The 25377-nt window shown below is 42.8% G+C and overlaps 1 protein-coding gene across 1 annotated transcript in view; it reads left to right on the forward strand.

Annotated features, from left to right (window-relative positions):
• Positions 1-14876: 14876 nt before the first annotated feature.
• The window catches only part of LOC132393798 (uncharacterized), a 67054-nt gene continuing 56553 nt past the window's right edge, over positions 14877-25377 (forward strand). The window contains exons 1-2 of the mRNA XM_059969193.1: positions 14877-14981; positions 24276-24576. Of these exons, the coding sequence (XP_059825176.1) occupies positions 14877-14981; positions 24276-24576 (406 nt within the window). The remainder of the gene's footprint in view (positions 14982-24275; positions 24577-25377) is intronic.

Below are 25377 nucleotides of genomic sequence, written 5' to 3' on the forward strand. Positions count from 1 at the left end.
GGTCAAGCTCAGTCAAGTCGTTCTTGTTCCAAGATCTGCCTCACTAAGGTGTACCCTAAAGGAGCCAAAGACAAGGCCATCAAAGCCTATGTGATTCTGGACGATCAGAGCAATCGCTCACTAGTCAGTCCAGAGTTCTTTAAATTGTTCAACATTGAGAGTGAGCGGTTCCCATACTACCTCAAAACTTGCTCAGGCAACATGGAAACCCAAGGAAGGAAGGCAGAAGGCATCCAGATCGAGTCCCTGGATGGTAAAGTCGTCATCTGTCTCCCTCCGCTCTTAGAGTGCAATGAAATCATGAATAACCGCGCTGAGATCCCGACACCAAGTGCGGTGCTACACCAGCCGCATCTCCACCACATCGCCAAACACATCCCAGAACTGGATCCGAAAGCGGAAATACTCCTGCTATTAGGAAGAGATGTTATCCAGGTACACAAGGTTAGGCAGCAGATCAATGGACCACTCGACGCCCCCTTTGCGCAATGTCTGGATCTGGGCTGGGTGGTGATAGGAGAGGTGTGTCTCGGTGACGTACACAAACCGACGGTCGACACACTCAAGACAAATGTGCTAGAGAGTGGCCGCCATTCGATTTTTCAACCCTGCACAAGTTCCATGTATATCAAGGAAGCACAACAAGGCGTTAACAAGCGCGAGGCAAACGACGAGTCGCTGGGCCAGTCAGTTTTCGTTCAAACCGAGCACGGAAACAAACTTGCACAATCAGCTCAAGATACCATTTCTTTAAAAACCAAAGACACCAAGGTCTTCAGAGATGAAGCAAATAATGGGGTTGCCCCATTGCCTTTCAGAGAACCACGCCAGCGCTCACCAGATAACAAAGAGCAGGCAGTCAAACGGTTCACGTCCTTACGGAAAACCCAGAAAAGGAAACCTGAGATGCAGCAACGCACCCGATTGGCCCACGAGGTACTGTGCACCCTAATGGCAGAGGTCACAGCCATTATAAACGCACAATCATTCCTACCTGTGTCTTCTGACCCAGAAAACCCCTTTATAATTTCGCCATCAACGCTCCTTATGCAGAAGGCAGGAGCACCTCCTCCACCAGGAGACTTCTCAGACAAGGATTTGTACACAAAGCAATGGAGACAAGTCCAGGCTCTGGCAAATCAGTTCTGGCCTCGCTGGAGACAAAAATATCTACCTTTGTTGCAACAGAGACAAAAGTGGACAGAACCCCGAAGGAATCTTCAAGTTGAAGACTTAGTCCTGCTCAGGGACAAGCAAATCACCCGCAACAGCTGGCCAATGGCCAGAATCACTGCTACATTCCCTAGCGAGGATGGACATGTCAGGAAGATCGAATTGAAGACTACCGACCAAGGCGATGTGAAAATTTACCAAAGGCCAGTTACAGAAGTTATTCTACTTCTACCCAATGACTGATTAAGAGACTAAGTTTGTACTCTGCTCATTGTGACCTTACGAAGGTCAAGCGGGGAGTGTGCTGTCTTTACGACAGTTATTTAGTTTATAATATTTTCGCTTAGTAATTCATTCAATAGTATTTTCTAGTTAGAATTAGAAGTGTTTAAAGTATATTCATTGCATGTAAAATATACCGGCATGCGATGACGTCACATCCGGTTTCGCCGCGTCTTGTGGGAAAACACCGGTTTGAAATTAGCGCGAGGGTGGGGACTTTCCACGAGGCTCACCTGAGCAGAAGGTAGTTTGCAGGCATGAGAAATCACAGTGAGAGCAACGCTGTAAGTTAATAGATAATCGATATATTGAACTAAGATGTTAATGCCGATCCTGTTAGAAGTAACGACGGTAGATAATGTTTATGCTTTCGTTAGTTAAAGAGTCGTGGATAGTTTGCATGGAAGTGTATTTAAAGTAGTCAATGGAGCAGGTAAACTCTCCCTGTATACTGCACCTTAGTGTAATGTAGTTATAGTCACCTTTGCAAGTATTTACACTTGAAATGTGATATTAAGGAAGGAACAAATACTGTATCAATCTTGTATTGTTTTATCAACAGTTTTCACCATATGTTAATGTGAAGAGTGAACAGTAAATGGTTAATCTTACTGCGATCTGGTTTGCATTGGCTGTGGTTTATCCGGACGTTAAATTCGGCGTTCGTTACACCCGAAGGAGAACGTGACAAAAGGTGTAGGCTATTTTCTAAATGGGGAGAAAATTCAAAATTCAGAGGTGCAAAGCGACTTGTGCCGGACTCCCTAATGGTCAAATTGCAGGTTGAGTCAGTGGTAAGGAAGGCAAATGTGATGTTAGCATTCATTTCGAATGCACTTGAATATAAAAGCAATGATGTAATGCTAAGGCTGTCAGACCACTCTTGGAGTATGGTGAGCAGTTTTGTTCCTCTTATCTAAGAAAAGATATTCTGGCACTGGAGAGGGTCCAGAGGAAGTTTGTGAGAAATATTCTGGGAATGAAAAGGTTAACTTGTGAGGAGTGTTTGATGGCTCTGGGCCTGTACTCACTGGAGTTTAGAAGCATGAAGGGAGACTCTTTGAAATTTATCAAATATCGAGAGGCCCACAGAGTGGAAGTGGAGAGGATGTTTCCCATAATGGGTGAGTCTAGGACCAGGGGGCAAATCTTCATAATACAGGGATGTCTATTTAGAACAGAATGAAGACGAATTTCTTCAGCCAGATGGTGGTGAATCTATGGAATTCATTGCCACGGATGGCTGCGGAGGCCAAGTCATTGAGTATATTTACAATGGCATTTGATAGGTTCTTTATTAGTCAGGGAGTCAAAGGTTATGGAAATAAGACAGGAAAATGGGGTAGAGAAGGATAATAATTTAGCCATGAAGAAATGGTGGAGCAGACTCAATTGGCCGAATAGCCTAATTTTGTCTCTTTGATTTCTGGTCTTATTGAGAATAGGCGGATAAGGTTATAAGGTTTGTAGTGCTTATTGTGGACAAGATTCACCTGTTGACAAGCACAGGTTGTCACAAATGTCAAAGAGAACAAATGCAGTCAGCAATATCCATAGAAGATGTGTAAAAAAAAAAAAAAAAAATGTGTAATCCTGTGCTTGTGACTTCTATTGGTGCTGCTCATCAGTTTAATTTTCCAAAGGAATGAACAGCCAATATTGTTGAATCTTTGCTCTCCAGGTGCCAACTTTATCCCCACCATTGCATTATGCATGGTGGGTGTTCATCTTCTGGCTATTGTTGCACCAGTTGTGATTCGGAAGTCCAGCTGCTTGTTTACTGAGGAATTCCGAGAAAAGAAAGGTATGGAGCAATTTGCCTATTTAATAAAATTTCCAGATTTAAAGATAAAACCATATATTCCAAACCAATTATCATTTGTATTTCATAGATTCTCATCCTTCCACTTGCATGAATGATATGACTGTGTTCTTCATTTTGGTCAGTATTTTGTTGGAGGAGATTCAGCAAAGCAGTAAGTTTACTACAGTGTTTGTTTACATGGTATAGTACATAAATTAATTCCATATTTCTTTGTGATGCATAAGGCCATTCTCTCCATAATGTCAATTCCAGTTCACAGCAGTGTTCTATCTAGACTAATTCTTCTGCTGCAGTCACAACGAGAGAGAGCATGGAACAAAACCTTCTGCCCATGGAACATGTTGATCATCAAGCACCACTGCTTTCCCCCATCAGTCTTTGTGTCCACCTGCTCAGCACCTCTCCCCAATGGCTGCCATTATCCCCTTTCTTGCTTATTTTCTAGCACTGGTTGCATTCGTGTCAATGCTTATTTCCCTCCTCTTTGTCTTCACATTTACCCTCCTGCCCCACCACCTGGCTACATCTGCCTCTTTGTTTTCTGTCTGGTTCCATCTATCAATCATCTGACTGCCGATGCCATCCCTCTTTCCGACCCCCAACTTGCTCAATCTGCCTTTCATGCTTCACCCCCCCCCCGACACATGAATCACCAAATGGCCCTTGTCTCATTCTTCCTCCTCACTCCTTTATACTCAGTACCTCTCTAGTCCTGATGCAGTTTCAAGCAGAAAAGTTGACAGTTCCTTTCCCCTACAGATGTTCATCAACCATTCAACAGATCGTTTGTTGCTCTGCAGACTTTTATGTTCTTTCAGATAATTCAGCATCAAGTTTTGTTTGATAATACTCCTGAGGAATTCTCTGGAATGTTCTACACAGTAAAAAGCTACATTAATGCAAGTTTTTATATTTTCCCACGTGAGCTGTTCATTGTGAACTCAGTATATTGGATGTTATACATTCACAGAACAAAGCTGTCACATCAGCATTTATACATGGACCGTACATACTGCGCTGATAGTCAGCTGTGTTATAGTCATCTTGGTGTTCCTTGCAACGTATCGCTGTGAGTATCAAGTCTTATAATCATGTTCATTTTGTATGAGGAAGAGGAGGTCTCACCTCTGCTGGAATCCTTTAACAGAAAGCTGAGAGGTGGTTGTTTCACCAGAACTTAATGATTTGTTTGAATTTTCTTTATTGTAATTTTAATTCCATTCAGTGTGCGTCTCTTTGTGAGGATGGTTGTAATTTTAGACCCGTTTCATTACCTTCTCTGTTTTGTCCATCTTGCCTATTTTGTGGTTTCTATCTCTCTTTGCCATCTGTTTTCCTGCTGCTATATGAACATAATGATTTGATTGCAGCACATAACAAAAACTCTTCTCTTTGTTGTAGTGCGTCGACTTGAAGGATGCCATGACTTGCGTGAAGTTGATGCTACACTCGGAATTCCTCAGAACCTTCAGAATGGCTGAGAAATATTTTCCATGAGAACATGTGTTCTCATGTGTTTTGTTCCTGTGGATGGGAATCTGCCATTGGAAACACCTCATTGTTACATTTCAGGACACAGTATTTCCAGCTAATGATGCGTTGACACAGGATCATCCCCTAAATGTGAATAAACAGAGAAACAAGCAAATCTATAGCACATTCCAGGCTTTTCGGCCCACAATGTTGTGCCAAACCCCCTCTTGTGCACAAAAAAAACACTAACAAAACATTCTAACAAAAAAGAACAGGCAAAACCATAGCAGATAAAAGCCATAAGATGAAGAAGTTCACAGTACTCCAGATCTTGGTGGGCCGGTTTAAAGTGATCCACCAAAACACATTCAGGCTTTCATCACAGACAGACAGACAGACAGACACACACACGCACCGTAATCTGTTCACAGTCGATAATCCAATCCTCCAATGCAGAACCTCAGTACCACGAATGTTCCAGATGAGGTTCCGCAGGTTTTCACAAATTAAACAGCATAAGTGTGAGGTTGAGAAAAAACTGTAGTAACTGATTCACTGAATACCAAAACAACTAAACACGAAACAGTAGAGGTCTTTTATGTAATTGCCTCCTCATGTCAGACCATAAGGTATAGAAGCTGAATTAGGACATTTGGCCTGTCGAGTCTGGTCCACTATTTCATCATGACCGATAGCCCAATCTCTTGTTTTCTCAATGTATCCTTCCATGCCCTGAGCAATTAAGAATCTTATCAGACTCTGCCTAAAACGTACATAAAGATTTGGCCTCCACAGCTGCCTGTGGCAAAGAATTCCACAAATAATGTGAAACCCAACCCAACGATAACTATTCTGAATTCTGGACATTTCCAGCAATTATGTTACCCGTCAGAGACCCACCCCCAGAATTAACTAAAACTGCCACTGTGAGCCTGTTTGGAGCTTGAACCAGCATTCCAGCTCAGGTCCTGTGTTCCATGGGTGGAGGAACAGCAGGTCCCTCTGACTCATCCAGAGGTGTGTTGACATGATCATCGTCAAGTTGTGGTGGCAGGAACATGGTAGCTGAATCCTCCAGATCTTGGCAACAGTTACAAACAAGCTGGAGGAACTCAGTAGGTCAGGCAGCATCCGTGGAAATGAGCAGTCAACGTTTTGGGCCGAGATCCTTCATCAGCACTGAAGAGGGAGGGGGCAGGGGCCCTATAAAGTAAGTGGGGTGCAGCGTGGAAGGTGCCAGGTGAAAAACTAATAAGAGGAAAGATCAAGGGGTGGGGGAGGGGAAGCAGGGAGAGCACAGGTAGGAATACTGAAGAAGGAATGTAAGGGGAAAGCTCTAGGTGTAGTAGAAGAAGGCAGAGTCATGAGAGAGGTGACAGGCAGCTGGAGGAAGAGGCAGAGTGAAACTGGGATGGGAGAAAGGGGAGGGAGCGAATTGCCGGAAGTTGGAGAATTCAATGTTCATACCAAGGGCTGGAGACTACCCAGACGGCATAAGAGGTGTTGCTCCTCCAACCTGAGTTTGGCCTCAGCATGGCAGTAGAGGAGGCCATGTATGGACATATCCGAATGGGAATGTGAAGCAGAGTTGAAGTGGATGCCAACCAGGAGATTCTGTCTGTTGTGGTGACCGGAGTGGAGATGCTCGACAAAACAGTCCCCCAATGTACGTTGGGTCTGGCTGATGTAGAGGAGGCCGTACCGGGAGCACTTTATGCAATAGATGACCCCAACAGACTCACAAGTGAAGTGTTGCCTCACCTGGAAGGACTGCTTGGGGCCCTGAATGGTGGTAAGAGAGGAGGTGTAGGGACAGGTGTAGCACTTACGCTTTCAGGGATAAGTGCCAGATGGGAGATCTGTAGGGAAGGACCTGTGGACCAGGCAGTTGCAGAGGGAACGATCCCTGCGAAAAGCAGAGAGGGGTAGAGAGGGAAAGATGTCCTTACTGGTGGGGTCCTGTTGAAGGTGGCGGAAGTTGGGGTGGCAGAAGGGAAACCACGATCCTTATAGAAAGAGGACATTTGAGATGTCCTGGCATGGAAAGCCTCATCCTGGGAGCAATGCGGCAGAGACGTTGGAACTGGGAATAGGGAATAGCATTTTTGCATTTGACAGGGTGGGAAGTGACATAGTCACTTAGATCACATTTCTTGCCCATTCTGATGTTTGGTTTGTACAACAACTAAACCTCTTGACAATATCTGCATGCTTTTATGCATTGAGTTGCTGCACATGATTGGCTGATTAGATATTTGCATTGATAAGCACCGCCAATAAAGTGGCACCGAAGTGTATATGAATTATGACTTTGAGATTTCTGTGTTTCTTTTGCTGTCAGTTCTCAGTGGTGGGGCTGACATATTTGGGAGGCATTGTCACAGTAGTCTGGGGCGAGTCCATTTTATAGATAGCACACCACTGGTGGTGAAAGTAATCAATATTCAAAGTGGTTTTCTGGGTGGTACCAAACTTCCTGAGTGCTGTTGCAGTGCTAATCAATTGAACAACTTAAGGTTATTCCATGTCACTGCTGATGTCAGCCTTCTGATGAAGAATACCTTTGGAATATGAATTGAGGTATTTATGCACTGATATCCAACTTCTGACTTGCTCTTGTCAAATCAATTATAACAAAAGTTGACATTCTGCTAGCTAAGTTGAGCAGGAAAATCCTGATAGTTCAGCATTTGGCTGTTGTGTTAGTGTTTTCAGAATCCACTTGTTACCACAGCCTATGTCTGAAGTTCCCATTCACCAGCTTGTTCTTTAGTTCCTGTGCTCCCTATACCAAAATAAAGCTCTGGCTGCCACAGGACTTCTAATGTACTGGAGCCCTGATTCCTGTTCCACTTATTGGGCCCCTGGTTTCCCTGTTGCTTCTAACATTATCAGAGCCATAGACTCCATGCTGAAATATGACTCACTGGAACCCCCAGTTCCTACACTCCAACTACAGTCACCAGAGCTTGAGTGCAATCTTACTGGAAAAAATAAATATCAAGCTGTGTAACGTTAAACAAGTTGCATTTTTGGAAGTCCAGAAAATCTGCAAATTGACCGTCAAAGACCTGAGTGTGCTGGACTAGCAGAGTTCAACTGCAGATGGCTGGCCCCTTTGGGATTGTAATCAATGGGTGATTCCACAGGATGTTGGGAGTAGGGGTTTTGGTAATGTCATCCCATTGAATGTCACAAATAGGTTGCTGCAGTCTCTGACTAGAGATGATACTTGCCTGGCACTTTTCTGAAGTGCTTATCACCCATTCCGGAATGGTGCCGAGGTCTTGTGGCAGGCAATTATTTCCTGCGGAATTTTAATTGAAATGAAACATTCATTAATATCTCAACGTCTGACATTTTGAAGGAATGCAGCTGAAGATGGTTGAGGCTAGGAACTTCTGCAGTGACTTCCAGGGTAGGGACAACTGAGCTCCACCAAACACAATATCCAGCTTCTTGTGGCAACAATTGGAACATTTTCCCCTTATCACCACACTTATTTGAAGTATTGACTTGATGTCAAGTGCAGACACACTTGCTTCACCTCTAGATTTTAGCTTCTGGATTCAGGTTTGAACCAAAGCTGCAGTAAGGGTTGGAGCCAATTTGCCTGGGAGAAATTCAACCTGAGCTTCAGTGAGCACAAGGCCCAGTCCATTCAAATTGAAACATTTCTGTTAAAATAGCTTGTTTCAATCTGAATGCATCACTACTGTTCATAGTCAGAAAGTATGCAAACTGGTTCTTTCACTCAGCTTGTGCACAGTGAACAGTTCCTGATGTTTATAGTTTCTGTACTATAGATTTACTAAGTACACCCACAGAAAAAGAATCTTAGGGTTTTGTGTGATGACATGTAGCAACTCTGCTAATACATTTTACTTTGAACTTTGACATCCTTCACTGTTGCCATTCCAGCTGCTGTTGATATCATCTATCATTATTAGACTCTTTATCTAATCAGGCAAGTCCTGGCATGTGTTTCCTGTACATTTTCACATGGCATACTTGCTGTCAGTCCCAATAATGAAAGTCAAAGTTCAAAGCACCAAATCCATATCTGAAGATTTAAGTTTATAGTTGTGTTTACAGAGTTCAGATGTATTTCAACAACCTTTTTTATTATTTGCTTAGGTAAATGGTACTGGCTCACAACTGTCAATTTTGTCTTTGTTTACACAGCTGCATACTGTAATTTTAGTTGTTAATTGTGAAAAGCACTGACTGTTTTTAAAACAGAAGAGATAGGAACAGGCAATTCAGCCTTTTGGGACTGTGTCATTCATTGAGATAATGATATTCTGTCCATCAGTTCCATTATACAGAACTATTCTCTTATCCCTATATTTCCTCACCATCCAGAAATCTATTTATCTCTATTTTGATTGAACTCAAAGACAGGATCTTCACACCCTTCCAAGCGAGAAGAATCTAAAGATTTACTAGCTGCTACATGAAGAAATTCCAAGGAACCTGCACAAAAATGCTGGAGCAACACAGCAAGCCAGAGAGCATCTATGGAAAAGAGAAAACAGTTGATATTTCAGGCCAAGATCCTTCATAAAGGTTGGAGAAAAATATAAGAAAGCAGATTACAAAAGTAGGGGGAGGGGAAGAAGATGTACAAGGGGGCAGGTGATAGGTGAAAGAGGGGTAGGGATGAAGAGCTAGGAAGTTGATTGGTGAAAGAAATAAAGGGCTAGAAAAGGGGGAATCTGATAGGAGAAGACAAAAGGCCATTGAAGGAAGGGAAGGGGAAAGGAGCATCAGAAGGAGGTGATGGGCAGGTAAGGAGATGAGGTGAGAGAAGGAAATGAGAATGGGGAATGGAAAGGGTAAGGGGGGGGGACAATTAATATTGGGAAATTGATGTTCATGCCATCAGGTTGGAGGCTACCCAGTTGGAAAATAAGGTGTTTCTCCTCCAACCTGAGTGTGCCCTCATTGTGGGAGTAGTGGAAGCCATGGTCTGACATGTCAGAATGCGAACGGGAAGTAGAATTAAAATGGGTGACTACTGGTTGATCTGTCTTTTTCTGACTGACCGAGTGTAGATGAAGCCATCTCCCAATCTATGTCGTGCCTCACCGATTTACAAGAGGCCAATCGCTTCGAGTACTGGATAAAGTAGATGAACACAACAGACTCACAAGTGAAATATTCGCTCACTTGGAAGGACTGTTTAGGTCCTAAATAGTGATGAGGGAGGAGACGTAGGGGCAGGTGTGGTACTTGTTCTGCTTGCAAGGATAAGTGCAGGAGAGAGACCAGTGGGGAGGGACTGATAGACTAGAGAGTTGCATAGAGAGTGATCCCTGCGGAAAGTGGTATTTCTAATCTACCTATGCCCCTTATAGTTTTATATGCTTTAACAGATTGCCCCTCTGATATTCTGTAAACATTGCATCGTCTGCTTATGGCGAATATTCTCCAGTCCAGGCAACATCCTGGTAAAACTATCCTACATCCTTTCCATGTACTTTTTATTACGAGCAGACAATGTTCCAAATGTGACTTAACCAAAGTTTTATACAGTTGCATCATGGCTTTCTCATTCTACCCTGACAGAGAAAAGTATGCATGTCGATTATTTTTGTTTTACTGCTCTATCTACTTGTGTTGCCACTTTCAAGGAGCTGTGGATTTACACAATATTCTTTGACATATCAGTCCTCCTAACAGTCAGTTGTACCATTTACTGTATTCTTATATCTTTGGCCTCTCCAAACAAAGAAGAGGGATGCTTATGTGAGAATGCTGTTCTTGGATTACAGTTCAGCATTCAATACCATAATTCTTCCTAGGCTCAACAAGAAGCTCAGAGACCTCATCCTTTACCCTGCTTTGTGCAGTGGGATCCCGGACTTTCTGTTAGATCACCAGCAGGTGGTAAGAGTGGGCTCCATCACCTCTGCCTCTCTGACCCTCAACACAGTAGCCCTTCAGGGCTGTGTCCTAAGCCCACTCCTTTACTCTCTGTATACAATAACTGTTTCAGTACCCACAGTTCCAATCTGCTAATTAAATGTACTGATCATACAACAGTGATTGGCCTAATCTCTATAGGAAGCCTCATTACTATTTGAGAAGTCATCACCCTAACACAGTGGTATCAAGAAAACAACCTCTCCCTTAATGTCACAAAAACAAAGGAGCTGGTTGTGGATTACAGGAGGACTGGAAACAGGCTAGTCCCTAGAGACATCAATGGCTCTGGGGTTGAGAACACCTTTAAGTTCCTCAGCATTGTTATGCCTGCTGACCCCTCCTTTCTGAGAATCGCAAGATCACTATTGGGTTGGGTCAGGGGGCCCAGGAAATGAGAGAGAGACGTGTGGAATGTCTCGTTCCCCTGCGATGTAAAGCTATGGGACCTGGCCATTGTCTCTTGGAGACAAATTTGTGGATTGAGCTACTATGCTACGTGTACGCCCTCAGGCAAAGTGGGCTGGTTGAGGGAGAGATTGCATTACCCCCAACCTGATTGACATCTACCACCCTACGAGTCAGGATAAAAGAGGGTCTGTAGGAACAGCCCCTCAGATGAACCAGAAGAAACACTATTGCTCCCGTGATAGCGGGAAGCCATTAGAAGGAGGCCACGTGTGTTCAGTTCCATTGCCTGGGACTGGTGGCTTGTAACATGGAAATTGCTTTTAGCTACCAACGGGGAAACCAACTCCCCGACTAAAAGGATTGGCATCATAAATGACCTGGGCCAGTTAAACCGTCTCTCTCTAAAACCCAAAACGCTGCAGCTTGAACAAACTAACAGTGACTTTTATACTTCCATTGTACAATGCATTATCCCCTAGACAACGATAGAGCTATTCCTTATTGGTTATTATGATACCTGCGCTTTTAGATTTAGTATTGATAACGTATATTATCCGTATGTTTGTATTAATCTTATTTTTGTGTATCTTTACTAATAAATACTGTTAAAATAGTACCATCAGACTTCAACGGACCTCTCTATCTTTGCTGGTAAGTGACCCAGTTATGGGGTACGTAACAGCATCTACATTACAGAGGATCTCACATGGCAATGTTGTCAGAAAGGCACCACAGCACCCCTTTCACCTCAGATGATTGAAGAAGTTTGGTATGTGCCCTCAGATCCTAAGACTTTCTACAGGGGCGCAATTGCGGGCATCCTGACTGGCTGCAACACTGCCTGTTATGGGAACTGTACTTGCCCCAATCACAGGACTCTGCAGAGTCCCACTATTCAGAATATTTACAAAGGCAGGTGTATAAAATGGGCCTGAAGGATCACTGGAGACCTTAGTTACCCTAACCACAAACTGATCCAGCTGCTATCATCTGGGAAACAATACTGCAGCATTAAAGCCAGGACCAGCAGGCTCTGGGACAGCTTCTTCCACTAGACCATCAGGCTGATAAATTCATGCTGATACAATTGTATTTCTATGTTATATTGTTTGTCATGTTGTTGTTATGTACCCCGTCTAAGCAACAGAGAAGGAAGAATCTGTTGGAGTCTGGTGGTACTATATTCAACAGTGTTTATTAGTAAAATAAGCAAATCAGTATCAATAATGCAAATATATAGAAAATACACGTTAGCAATAATAAACCTAAAAGTGTGGGAATAATAATAAGCAATAATAAACAAGCTCTATCGATATCTAGGGATAATGAATTGACATATAAAAGTATAAAGTTTAGTTCAGTTCATACATGCTGAGGTAGATGTTGGTTGTTGTGTTGTAATCGTTGGAAAGAGAGAGCGAGAGAGAGAGAGAGAGAGCGAGCAGTAACAGCTACAGGCAGGCAAACCTTCCTTTACGTTCTTGATCCGTCATTCTGTGGTTATTGTGGCCATTCAGTTATGACCCCTCTGTCCTTCAGCTAGACTGTTCTTCTGTGCTGGACTCGTCACGCCGGCATGAGTGGACACACACACTAGCCCCCACCGGCCCTGCTATAACACTGTGAGTTCAACTGACTAACCTCTTTGTTCGGTCTCCGATGCCCCACACCTTACTGTGGGTTCCAACACTCAATCAGTTCTCAATAGTGTGTATCCTGGTGTGTCTGAGGGGTGTCTCCCCAGTCCTCACTTTTATCCCTATTCACGGGGTCTCAGTTGTCAATCAATTTTGAATGGCTGTGTCCATCAAACCAGCCCACTCTGGATGTCCACTGAGGAATTTTAATGAACAGAATGGTATAAGATAAATAACCCTCTCAGAAGCCATAAGTCTCTCAGAAGTCATAATACGGTGAATCAACAAGTCTTACTCCCCTGCTTTATCTCTCTCTTATCTGTAACAGATGTTCCTGTATATTTTCTTTTACATGTCTCTTTCTCATTAGCAGCATAGCAACAGTAACGGTTTGTGATTCTCCCGGGGGGTGGGGGGGACATGGGCAACTCTGACCCTTCTGCCCATTAGAGCTGTTTATCCTTCATAACATTGTATATACTATTTATTACAAATTACTATACATTGCACATTTATATGGAGATGTAATGTAATGGTTTTCATGCCTCATGTATGTGAATGATGCAACTAATAAAGTCAGTTTTATTCAACAATTGTGTTCTGGGTAAGCCTAGTAATTTCTAAGTTAGAGACATGTTCAGCACAACTCTGTGTGCCGAAGGGCCTGTATTGTGCTGTTGGTTTTCTATGTTTTATGTTTCTCATTCACATCTATCATATCTCCAACAAAATTTTCACTGAATCTAAAGGATAGCCTACTGCATCATTTGACAATCTTTCTCAATACCCACGTTTTGACCAACGGGCATGTAGATACAAACAACACACAGTAAATCACATAAAATATACAGGACCGTGAAGAGAGGAGGGGGGAGAAAACTGCAAAAAAAAAAGGCCATGATGCAAAAGACAGACAGTCAGAGGCAAGTTGGTGGTAGTGCTAGTGTAAAACATGGTCCATTGTGTTTATTGCTGAGGCAGGGTTGGGTTGTGCAGGGCAATTCAAGAACCTCATTTTTGTCAGAAAGTAGGCTTCTGTACCTCTTGTTTACCGCAGCAGTGTTGTAAAGTGAACAACGTCACCAGAGAGACACTGAAGCTAGTGGATATAGAAGTGTTTTATTTAGCAAAAAAACAGCAACAGGCATCATTCAGCATTAGGGGCACTCTTGGAAGAAGCAGCCTGCCAATGTTATACTGTATAACATTTTTCAAAGCTAAGATCAAAGGTAATAGCAGGATAATTCTATAGACACAGTGTTTCTACATCGCTCCCTTTGAATTTTATATAATTTTGGAACATCTCCGTCTAAACACCCACTCTCCAGGCACCCAAAATGAATGTTAATTCCCACCAACTCGGGGCTGCATTCATGCGCATCCAGCCTTAAGGCGACCAAACGGAGTGTTTCTTTGCCCCCAATCAACCCCCCAAACGCAGCATTATTCACAGCCACAGTTTAAATTCGATCTACAATCCACACGGAGGTCTGAAGACTGGCTGCTGTGAAAATTAGTATTTGCTTTCCACCATAAAGCAACAAGTTAAGGCCCTCGGAAACCCACCGGCGGTCGTTGCTAAATAACTGGTCTATGCCGTTGGAGCACCAAAATTCATAGCCGATAGACACACACACACACACACACACACACACACACACACACACACACACACACAGAGAAGCAGTGATACAGCAGTCATTCTCAACAAATTCTGCAGGAGAAAATGGATATAGGATTTGCGTAAAAACAATTGGCGGAAAGGGCAAAACCCTTGCTTTCCTTCAACGTAATTAAAAAAACATTAACTGCGCATCTGAACTGAATGCACTTTCCACTGCTGTTTAACGAGTGTAATTTAATCACTTCATACGAGCTACCAAAAATAATATCTTTTCTCCAGAGTGTATTAAATACAAAACAGCTTACAAATATTTAACTTTAGTAAGGCAGGCACTGCGGACCCCGACTTGCATATTTTACTTAACGTCGCCTGTGAGAATTACGAAATCGGCATGGTAGGGTACTGTGATGTGGATTGGAAATAAAACCTATACGAAGAGAACAAGGAAACCGCCAGAAGGAACAAATAAACGGCTGCATATCCACACCCCTAATCCCTCCCACATCACCATACAGCCGGGACGATGAATTTTCCGTTTTGCCAATCTGCACCTTTTCTTGGTTACTCGACATGTTGTTCTGCTCTCATCTCCTCTCGCTTTTTCTGTTACCTTCACTGGGAGCTGCAGGTAAGATTCTAACCACCACGGTGGAAAACATATTCTCATCTCAGTACCTACTGACACATTTGTCCAAATGTAAGCGCTCTGTTATTACCTAGTTCGTGGTAGTGGCCGTCATCCCGGTCCAGTATGCCTAATGGATAGCGCTATTTATTGTTCTTGTTTTAAAATGCGTTCATGGGATTATGGTGGGACGTTTATTTATTGTTACATTTTAGCTTGGGTTATACGGTTAATTCACTTGTGTGTCACCCTAACTGTTACCGGGGTGCGTATTAATCACCTAACCGTCTGTATGTGACTGAGTGGGTTCTCTGCTCGGGTCACGGCGCCCGCTTTGTTTTTTTGTGTTCGTCACAAGAGGGGTCCTCCCAGTCAGATCCCTCCGTACGCCCGGAACATCGTCTCCACACCCCGCTGCCCACGGGAGGACTGCAATGGGGCGGAATCAGTAACCCACTTCTTTGCACACTGTGGGTTCGCGGAGAAGATGTGGAGGTCCGGTGTCACGCTTCTCCCCCAGCACCTGTGTAACAGGACTCTCTGATCTACGGGATGTTCCCGGGGACGCACACGGAGATAAACTCCCGGTGCTGCTGGCAGATCATCAACTGGTTCAAAGACGCTCTTTGGTCGGCCCGAAACTTGGTCTACCAGCACACGGAGATGTCCGTGGGGGAATGCTGCCGACTGGCACATTCTCGGCTGCAGGAGTACGCGCTGACGGACGCACTCAAACTCAGTGCAGCCACCTCAAGGGCCCGGTGGGGAAGGAACACAGTCTAGGGTCCTTCTCCCGTGGGAGTTGAGAGGTGGGGGGTTGGAGGTATACCCCCTGAATGTAAGTATGAAAGAACAAAGTGCCACGTGAGTGGCAAAACATTTGAACTTTGAAAATGTAAAGACAGTAATGGTGCCAACGGTAAAGAATTGAAAGTCTTTGATGGTTACTGTATATAATTTTATTTTTGAATAAAGTATATTTTGTTTAATTTAAAAAAAATCAACTCTGTGAAAGACGGTGCGAGGGAAGAGTTCATTGCGCATCGCAGTGGGGCAAAAGACAGTAGAGCTGGAGGAGTGGCTCGCCGACTTCCGGAGTCCACCGCGACTCAGGAGGCGGCGTGGCCACCACCCGGACTTTAGGACTTTTTTGCGGACTCTGGAGTTGCTGGGGATGGCTGACCCTTCGGGTAGGGGGCAGCATGGCACTCTGGGGTTCATCAGACCGCTCCAGCGTTCCTATGGCCAGCGGTATTTATTAATCCTGTCTTCAAATAAATTCATGTGATTACGGTGGGGTGTTTAAGTTCATTTATTGCGACAATTTAGCTTGGGTTATACAGTTACTCACTTGTTTGTGGGTCACGCTGAATGTAATTGGGGTGTGTAATAATCAATCCCCCTCCCTTGTGACTATGCCAGCTCACAGAGGAATCCCACTCCCCACCACATTTCCTGTTTGGCTGTTCTTCTGGCGTTTCTGTTCACATTACCATTCAAACTGCACAGCAGACTACTTACATTCTTCCCTGACCTGCCAGGCTGGTGTTGTTGGGATGTTGGAGGATACCAGAACACCCAGAGAAAATCCACATTGTCACAGGGCGAATGTGCAAACTTGAGATAAAGCCAGAGGTCAGGATTTAAACTAGATTACTGGAGCTGTGAGATTGAGTGCCAATGTGCTGCATCCTGTGTATCCTATAGTACATCCACCAACATTCTACCACTTCCAGCACACCCCCACCCATTGTCAGAGAGTCGGCATAAAATTGTGTTGAATATGGATCTCAAATACTCCAAATGTACTCTATTTATGAGGATCAGAAATTACCTGAACCTCACTAAAGGAGACGTATAAAGACATTGGTTAAGGAGTGTGATAAAGCCCAGAGTCAAGGCAAATGAAGTTTATTGTCATTTCCACAAGTGTGGTGAGGTATGAAGGTGATGAAAGACTGACTTGCATCAACATTATGGACATGTTGGTTCAGAGATCACACAGTTTAAAGTACACCAGACAGTGAAGAAATAAAGATGTTGGTGGAAAACAAAACGATAAATCCATGGTTGTGCAAGATATTCCTTTGCTGAGGTTGTGCAGATTGGTTCAAGAACCTGATGGTTGTAGGAAAGTAGCTGTTCCTGTAGAACTTCAGGCTTCCAGATGAAGGGTCTCGGCCTGAAACGTTGGCTACTCTTCTCACGGATGCTGCCTGACCTGCTGAGTTCTTCCAGCATTGTGTACGTAGGCTTCTGAACCTCTGTCTGACAATAGGAATGGGACCCTTGTGGTGGGGTCCTTGATGGTAGCCTTGAATTACCCAATTAGACAATTTCCATTTTGAGATCCATGAACTCCCACCACAGCCTAGAAAATAGAGCATTATTAAAAAAGGACACTGGCTGCAGATAAAAGGAAGGTTTTTTTTTCCAACTGCTTTCATGTTAGACCAGCTGGCTGTCTTATTAAATTGACAAGAGCTCTACTATTTGCACAATATTTTACTGCTCAGTTTGCACATGTAAGCTTGAAATTAATTGGTCTTGCACATACTGCAGCTCCTGATGCCAGTCACACACCTGGATCACATTCCTGATAACACTTACGCACATTCCCATAGCACTCCTAATAACTGGTTCTGGATAAACATATACCCACATTCCCGGCACAATCTTACAAACACATCCTTCCTGTGCTCTGGATTGTAACTCCAATTTCATACCTGATCTCCATCTTCCCATCCTTGTATACTTAGGCTTTACCCTCTTAAGGCTCCACCAGTATTGGAAATATCTTCACTGCTTCTACTCCATCTAGACTTTTCAATATTCAATGCATTTCAAGGCACCTTCCCCCCTCCCCCATTCTTCTAAGCTTCACAAATACTAACCCTTTTCATTCCTGACATCATTCTTGTTAACCTCCTTCGGTGCCTATCCTATCTTAGAGAAGGAGCCCAACACTGTTCACTATATTCCAAGTGTCTAACCTGTCTTTTATTAATTCGCAGAACGATTTCCTTCTGTTTATATTCTAGTCCTCTCAGTATGTATGCTAATGTTTCATTTACCTTGCTCACTACTGACTGAAGCTGTAAATTAATCTTGAGGGAATCCTCCACTAGGACTCTTAAATCCCTTTGCACCTTTGATTTCTGAATTTGATGCCTCTTTAGAAAATCATCTACATCTTTATTCTTTCTACCCAAGCGTGTAACTATACACTTCCCTACTAAGTATCCCACCTGCCACTTCTTTGTTCAGAGCCCTAATCTGTCAGTCCTTTTGCTGACTCCCTCCTTCCTCAGCTGCAGTTTTGACTACGTTTGAATGTTTTTACATATTGAGCTGCTGTCCATTGTTTGGCTGATTAGATATTTGCATTACCAAGCAGGTTTACCTGATAAGGTGGCTAAGACAGAGGTATAGAGTTCCAAAAAGGGGAAGAATGAACCTTGTGAAGATAAGGTCCGGGTGGAAAAAGACAGCAAAAGTAATGAAATTTTGAGTTCTATTTTGATTCTAGGACACAGAGTCAGTACAGTCCTTTGTTAGAATCAAGTTTATTAAGACATAACATTTGTTGTTTCATAACAAAGACATCACATTTCTATAAACTACAAAATAAATAAAAAGTGCAAAAATAAAGTAAAAATAAGGCAGTGTTCATGAATTGTTTCTAAATATGTTGGTGGAGAAAAGAAGCAAGAAATAAATAATTGAGTGTGGCTCTTCAGCATGGTGATCAATACCCAAAGGGGTCCAATATCATTGCTGGCAGGTATAATAATGCTTTTAGGGAGAATTTACTCTAATTTGACATGGGAGTGGGAGTGATAGGACTGAGGAAGGGAAAACAGAAATAAATCAAAGATAGTGTGCAAGAGAGATGGTAGAAAGGAGAAGCAGGAGATGAGGCACAATCACAGCCAGTGGGATGAGTTACACGGCAAGAGAGGCATGGTGCAGTTAAAACAGTAAGCAACAAATGCTGGACTGAAAGTGTTGTTTTTAAATGCATGCAGCAAAAGAAATAAAATAAATGATTTTGAATTTCAGCTTCAGATTGGCAAGTATGACATTGTGGCCATCTCTGAAACTTGGCTAAAGGACGGCTGCAATTGGGAGCTGAATGTCTAAGGATATACAGTGTATTGGAAAAATAGGTTAGTAGGCAGATGAGGTGTTGTGGCCCTGCGTATAGGAAATAATATGAAATCTTTAGAAAAGGATGACATAGGATTGGAAGGTGTAGAGTGCCTATGGGTTGAGTTAAGAAATGGCAAGGACTCTAAGGGCTGTCAAACATCGGCCTCCAAACAGCAGCCAGGATGTGGGTTACAAACTATGCCAGGAGACAGAAAAGGCATGTCAGAAGGGCAATGTCATGATGATCATTGGGGATTTTAACACGAAAGTCGATTGGGGAAAACCAGGCCAGTATTGGACCTCAGAGAATTTGTAGAATGTCTAAGGGATGGCTTTTTAGAACAGCTTGTTTTTGAGCCCACTGGAGGATCAGCTGTGCTGGATTCGGTGTTGTACAATGATCTGGAGGTGATAGGAGAGGTTAAGGTTAAGGAACCCTTAGGGAACAGTGCTTACAATATGACCGAGTTTACTATGAAATTTGAGAAGGTGAAACTAAATTCCAATGTGTCAGTATTTCAGAGGAATAAGGGAAATTACAATTGCATGAGCGAGGAGCTGGCCAAAGTTCACTGGAAAGGGATGCTAGTAGGAAATACAGCAGATTAGCAACGGCTGGTGTTTCTGTGAAATATGAGGTAAGTGCAAAACAGATATATTCCAATTAAGAAGAAATTTTCAAATGGAAGGACGCTACCATGGCTGACAAGTGAAGTCAGAGCCAAAGTAAAAGCAAAAGTGAGTGCATACAAAGAAGCCAAAGCTAGAGGGAAGATAGAAGATTGGGGAGCTTTTAATAACTTGCTGTTGGACACTAAGAAGATCATTAGGGAGGAAAAGATAAATTATGAAAGGAAGCTGGCAACTGATATCAAAGAAGATACTAAAAGCTTTTTTAAGTATATAAAGGGTATTAGAGAATCCAGGGTAGATATAGGACCAATAGAAAATGGTACTGGAGATATTGTAATGTGATGTGCAGAGGTGGCAGAGAACTGAATGCATATTTTGCATCAGTCTTCACAGTGGAAGACATCTACAGTATACCAGACATTCAGGAGTGTCAGGGAAGTGAAGTATGTGCAGTGAAAATTATGACTGAGAAGGTGCTCAGGAAGCTTAATGGTCTGAGTGTGGACCTGCTGGAATGGACCCCCAGATTCTGAAGGAAGTAGCTGGAGAGATTACGGAGGCATTAACAATGATCTTTCAAGAATCGATTGATTCTGGCATTGTACCAGAAGACTGGAAAACTGAAAATGTTACTCTGCTGTTTAAGAATGGTGGGAGGCAGCAGAAAGGAAACTATAGACCTGTTAGCCTGGCACCAGTGGTTGTGAAGTTGCTGGAGTCAATTGCTAGGGGTCAGATCACGGGGTACCTGAAGGCACTTGTCAAGATAGGCCAAAACCAGCATGGTTTCCTGAAAGGAAAATCCTGCCTGACAAACCTACTGCAATATTTTGAGAAAATTTCAGGCAGGGTAGACAAAGGGGATGTAGTAGATGTGATGTACCTGGATTTTCAGAAGGTTTTTGGCAAGGTGCCACACAAGAGGCTGCTTAGCAAGATAAGAGCCGATGGAATTGCAGGGCAGTTACTAGCATGAGTGGAGTATTGGTTGATTGGCAGAAGACAGAGAGTGGGAATAAAGGAATCCTATTTTGTCCGGCTGCTGGTTACCAGTGGAGCTCCACAGGGGTTGGTGTTTTGACCGCTTCTTTTTTTGACGAATGTCAGTGATTTGGAATTAAATGGATTAATGGATTTGTGGCTAAGTATGCCAGTGATACAAAGTTAGGTGGAGGAGTGGGTAGTGTTGAGGAAACTGACAGCCTGCAGAGAGAATTATATAGTTTAGGAGAATGGACAAAGAAGTTTCAAGTGTAATACAATGTTGGAATGTGTATGGTCATGTACTTTGGTGGAAAAAATATGTAGGCAGTTAGATGGGGAGAGAATTCGAAATGCAGAGATGTAAAGGTACTTGGGAGTGCTTGTGCAGGATACTGTAAAGGTTAACCTCCAGGTTGAGTCAGTGGTGAAGAAGGCAAATACAATGTTGGCATTCATTTCTAGAGGTATAGAATATAAGAGCAGGAATATGATGTTAAGGCTCTATAAGCTATTCTTGAGACCACACTCGGAGTATTGTGTGTAGTTTTGGGCTCCTTGTTTTCAAAAGGATATACTAACATTGGAGAAGGTTCAGAGAGGATCCTCGACAATCTTTCCTGGCAATGAAAGGGTTACTGTATTGAGGAAGGTCTGGCAGCTCTTGAGCTATATTCCCTGGAGTTCAGGAGAATGAGGGGGGAACTTGTAGAAGCATTCTGAATGTTAAAAGGCCTGAACAGATTAGATATGGCAAAGTTATTTCCCACGGTGGGGGAGTCTAGGACAAGAAGGCGCGACTTCAGGATTGAAGGACGTCCACTTAGAACAGAGAGGCGGAGAAATTACTATAGTCATAGGGTGGTAAATCTGTGGAATTTGTTGCCATGAGCTGCTGTGGAGGCCAAGCCATTGGATGCATTTAATGCTGAGATACAGTTAGATTGTTTGATTAGCCAGGGCATCAAAGGGTATGGGGAGAAGGCAGGGGAGTGGGGATGACTGGAAGAATTGGATCAGCCCACGGTTAAATGGCGGAGCAGACACGATTGGTTGAATGGCCTTCTTCTGTTCCTGTATCTTATGGTCATGATGGATGTCGCCTTTTTAGTTTATTGTCTTTTGACGTGATCCTTGATGGCGATGGTTGTGTATGCAATGGAGCTGGCTGAGTTTGCAACCTTCTGCAGCTTCTTGCAATCCCGTGAATTTGAGCCTCCGTATTAGGGAGTGATGAAACCAATGAGAATTTTCTTCACTATCTATCTATAGAAATTTGCAAGAGTCTTTGGTGACATAATAATTCTTCTCAAACTCTGAAAGAATTAGAGCTGCTGGTGTGCTGCTTTCACGACTGCATCAGTGTACTGGGCTAGTTCCTCTGAAGTGTTGATTACCAGGAACTTGAAGCAGCTCACTCTTTCCACTGATCCTGAGGACTGCTATGTGTTGTTCTGACTTGTCTTTCTGGCCCACAATCAATTTCTTTATCTTCCCATCAGCGATTACAGTTTTTTGTTGCAACAACATGCTACTGGTTAATGTCTCACTCCTCTGTCCTCCGCTTTGCTATTTGAGATTTTACCAACAATAGTGGTGTCATCTGTGAATTTATAGATGCCACATGAACAGCACTTAGCTACACACTCTAGAGTGCAGAGAGAGTACAGCATTGGACTAAGCACACATCTGTGATCTTACTGCAATGCAAATGTAGATAGTGGTTAATGAGAAAAAGAACATACATAGGAAGACAGGTGCACTTGTAGCTGTTGAACGTCCCTTTAGTTGTGTATACAATACTATATTTATTGGCACAGCTGCAAAGGCAGTTTACCATATTTTGATAACATTAAGGATTGTTTGTCACAATAACAAAACTATAACCGTCCAGGTTACTACGTAATCGGGTAATTGCAGTTTAACTAATAATCAGGAGCTGACGACTCACTTACAAGAGGATGCCTGTACTTTTATATAGTTCCACAATACTTCCCTGATCATGATTTCTATCTGACGAAGGTTCATTGATCTAAACTACTGACACTTATCCATAAATGCTGCCTAACCTGTTGTGTGTTTAAAACATCACGAGTCACCCAAGCAGAAAAACTGCCTTTAAAAACATGGAAGGCGTGGGCAGGAAATTAGTTTACAATGGCTTTATATTATTAACTCAGCCATGATCAAATTAAATAGAAAGCTCTGGGCCCTTTGGCTGAGGTTATAAAGAGTCTGCATTGTACTGGACTTGTAGCTGCAGAAAAGCTGTTTGTGCTATATTAAAGGTAACAAAATCTCATAAATGCAATAAAGTTGTCATGACTTGCAGGAAGAGTGAAGCTACCACGGAAGACCTGAATCCCACATGTTGTTGGGCCCTGGCACCAGGGAACGCCTAGATTGGTTCCGCATTGGATCTAACTGTAATTTCAAAGATCTGTTACAATTCAGAGTTCAAAGTAAATGTATGTTCAAAGTACATAAATGTCACACACACACACACTCCCCTGTGATTCATTTTCTTGTGGGCATACATACGAAATCCCTAATAGAATAATAACCTTAATAGAATCAATGAAAGACCACATCAACTGGATGTTCAACCAGTGTGCAAAAGACAACCAACTGTGCAAATACAAAAAGAAATTATAATAATAAGTAAATAAGCAATACATATTGAGAAAATGAGATGAAGAGTCATTGAAAGTGTCTATAGACTTGGGAACATTTCAGAGTTCACTTGCCTAATCAAGTGAAGTGAAGTTATTCACTTTGGTTCAAGAGCCTGATGGTTGCGGGGTAATAACTGTTCCTGGACGTGGTGGTGTGAGCCCTGAGGCTCCTGTACCTTTTTTCAGATGGCAGCAGTGACGAGAGAGCATGACCTCAGTGCTGAGGGCCCTTGATGATGGATGTTATGATAACACACCATGTAAATGTGCTCAGTGATGGGGAAGCTTTACCTGTGATGATCTGGGCCGTAAACATGACTTTCTGTAGGATTTTCCATTCAAGCACTTTGGTGTTTCCGTGCTAGGCTGAGATGTAGCTTGTGAATATACTTTCCACTACCTATGTCTGGAATTCTATGAACTTTTGGATGCCATCCCAAATCTTCATAAACTCCTAAGGATGTAGAGCTGCTGCTGTGCTTTCTTCAAAATTGTACTTATATGCTAGCCCCAGTAAAGGTCCTCTGAAACAAAAACACTGAAGAATGAAGGGAATAGAACGTTGCAGATCATGTGCAGGCAGATGGGATTTGTTTCATTTGTTATCATGGGCTGAAGGGCCTGCTCCTGGCTGTACTGTTCTGTGATGTGGATGAACCCATTAACTTGGTTGACACTGCTGATGGAAATTCTGGTTCCATAAGGCCAAGTTCCAAAACTCTGGGATGGCATTCTATAAATGTCTGTTGATATAATATATTGAGATTTGTGATTATACCTGTTATGTTGCTGAACAATCAGAGTTTTACCACTAGAGTTCAAAGAATGTTTTTCTTTTTTGAAATCCAAATTAGAGAAACAGAAAGTAGTAATTGGGACCATTGGTTCATCGGTTTTCCTGGATCCTGAACACCAAGGTGATCTCAGCAGGAAGGAAATTATATGGACCTTCACCGGCAGCAACAAAAGCCTTGTTACTATTTTGGATTACGTTCCAGATGAACCTGTGGAGGAACCAAATGAACAATTCAGATCCCGTTTACAGTTTAATGCTTCTACTGGCTGTCTGCTGGTAGACAGGATAAAACCTGAGGATCAAGGCGTTTATCATTTTGATGTAGATGTGAGAAGAACAACAATAGAATTGCTTCTCTTCTGTAAGTATTCACTTGTTTGAAAATGCTGAAGCTGTTGAATTATTTACTCATTTGTTCCAGAACTGTACACACAGGATTTGTAATTATTGATACCATTGTAAATTAAATTAGTTTCTTCACCTAGAAGATTAACATTAGTGAAATAAATGTAGCTGTTCATTCAGCCTCTATGTATTTGCATATATATTTACTCTCCCGCTGAGGAGTTGCTATGGAATTGTGATCTACCATGTATTTCTGTCCCGGTGAGATGAACCCACTCAAAAGAAAACCTGCAGACGCTGTAAATCTAAGCAACACACACAAAATGCTGGAGGAACTCAGCAGCCCAGCCAGCATCTATGGAAAAAAAAACAGTTGATGTTTCGGGGCAAAACACTTCGTTAGGATGGGAGGAAATAAAAGCAGAGTAGTAGATTTGAAAAGTTGGCAAAGGGAGAGAGAAACACCAGGCAACAGGTGAAACCTGGAGGGGGAGGGATGAAGTAAAGAGCTGGGAAGTTGATTGGTGAAAGACACAGAAGGCCATGGAAGAAAGAGAAGTGGGGGAGGAGCACCAAAGGGAGATAATGGGTTGTCAAGGAGATGAGTGAGAGAAGGATAAAGGAATGGGAAATGGAGTGGGGGAGGGTTGGGGGCATTACAAGGAGTTTGAAAAATGAATGTTCATGCCGTCATATTGGAGGCTACCCAAAAGGAATATAAGGAGTTGTTCCTCCAACCTAAGTGTAGCCTCATCACATTAATGGCAGACCACAGCTTCAGTGTAGCACAGATGAGTAAACCCCAATGAGTAACAGT

The sequence above is a fragment of the Hypanus sabinus genome, chromosome 5, assembly GCF_030144855.1.
Source record: "Hypanus sabinus isolate sHypSab1 chromosome 5, sHypSab1.hap1, whole genome shotgun sequence".
Lineage (NCBI taxonomy): Eukaryota > Metazoa > Chordata > Chondrichthyes > Myliobatiformes > Dasyatidae > Hypanus > Hypanus sabinus.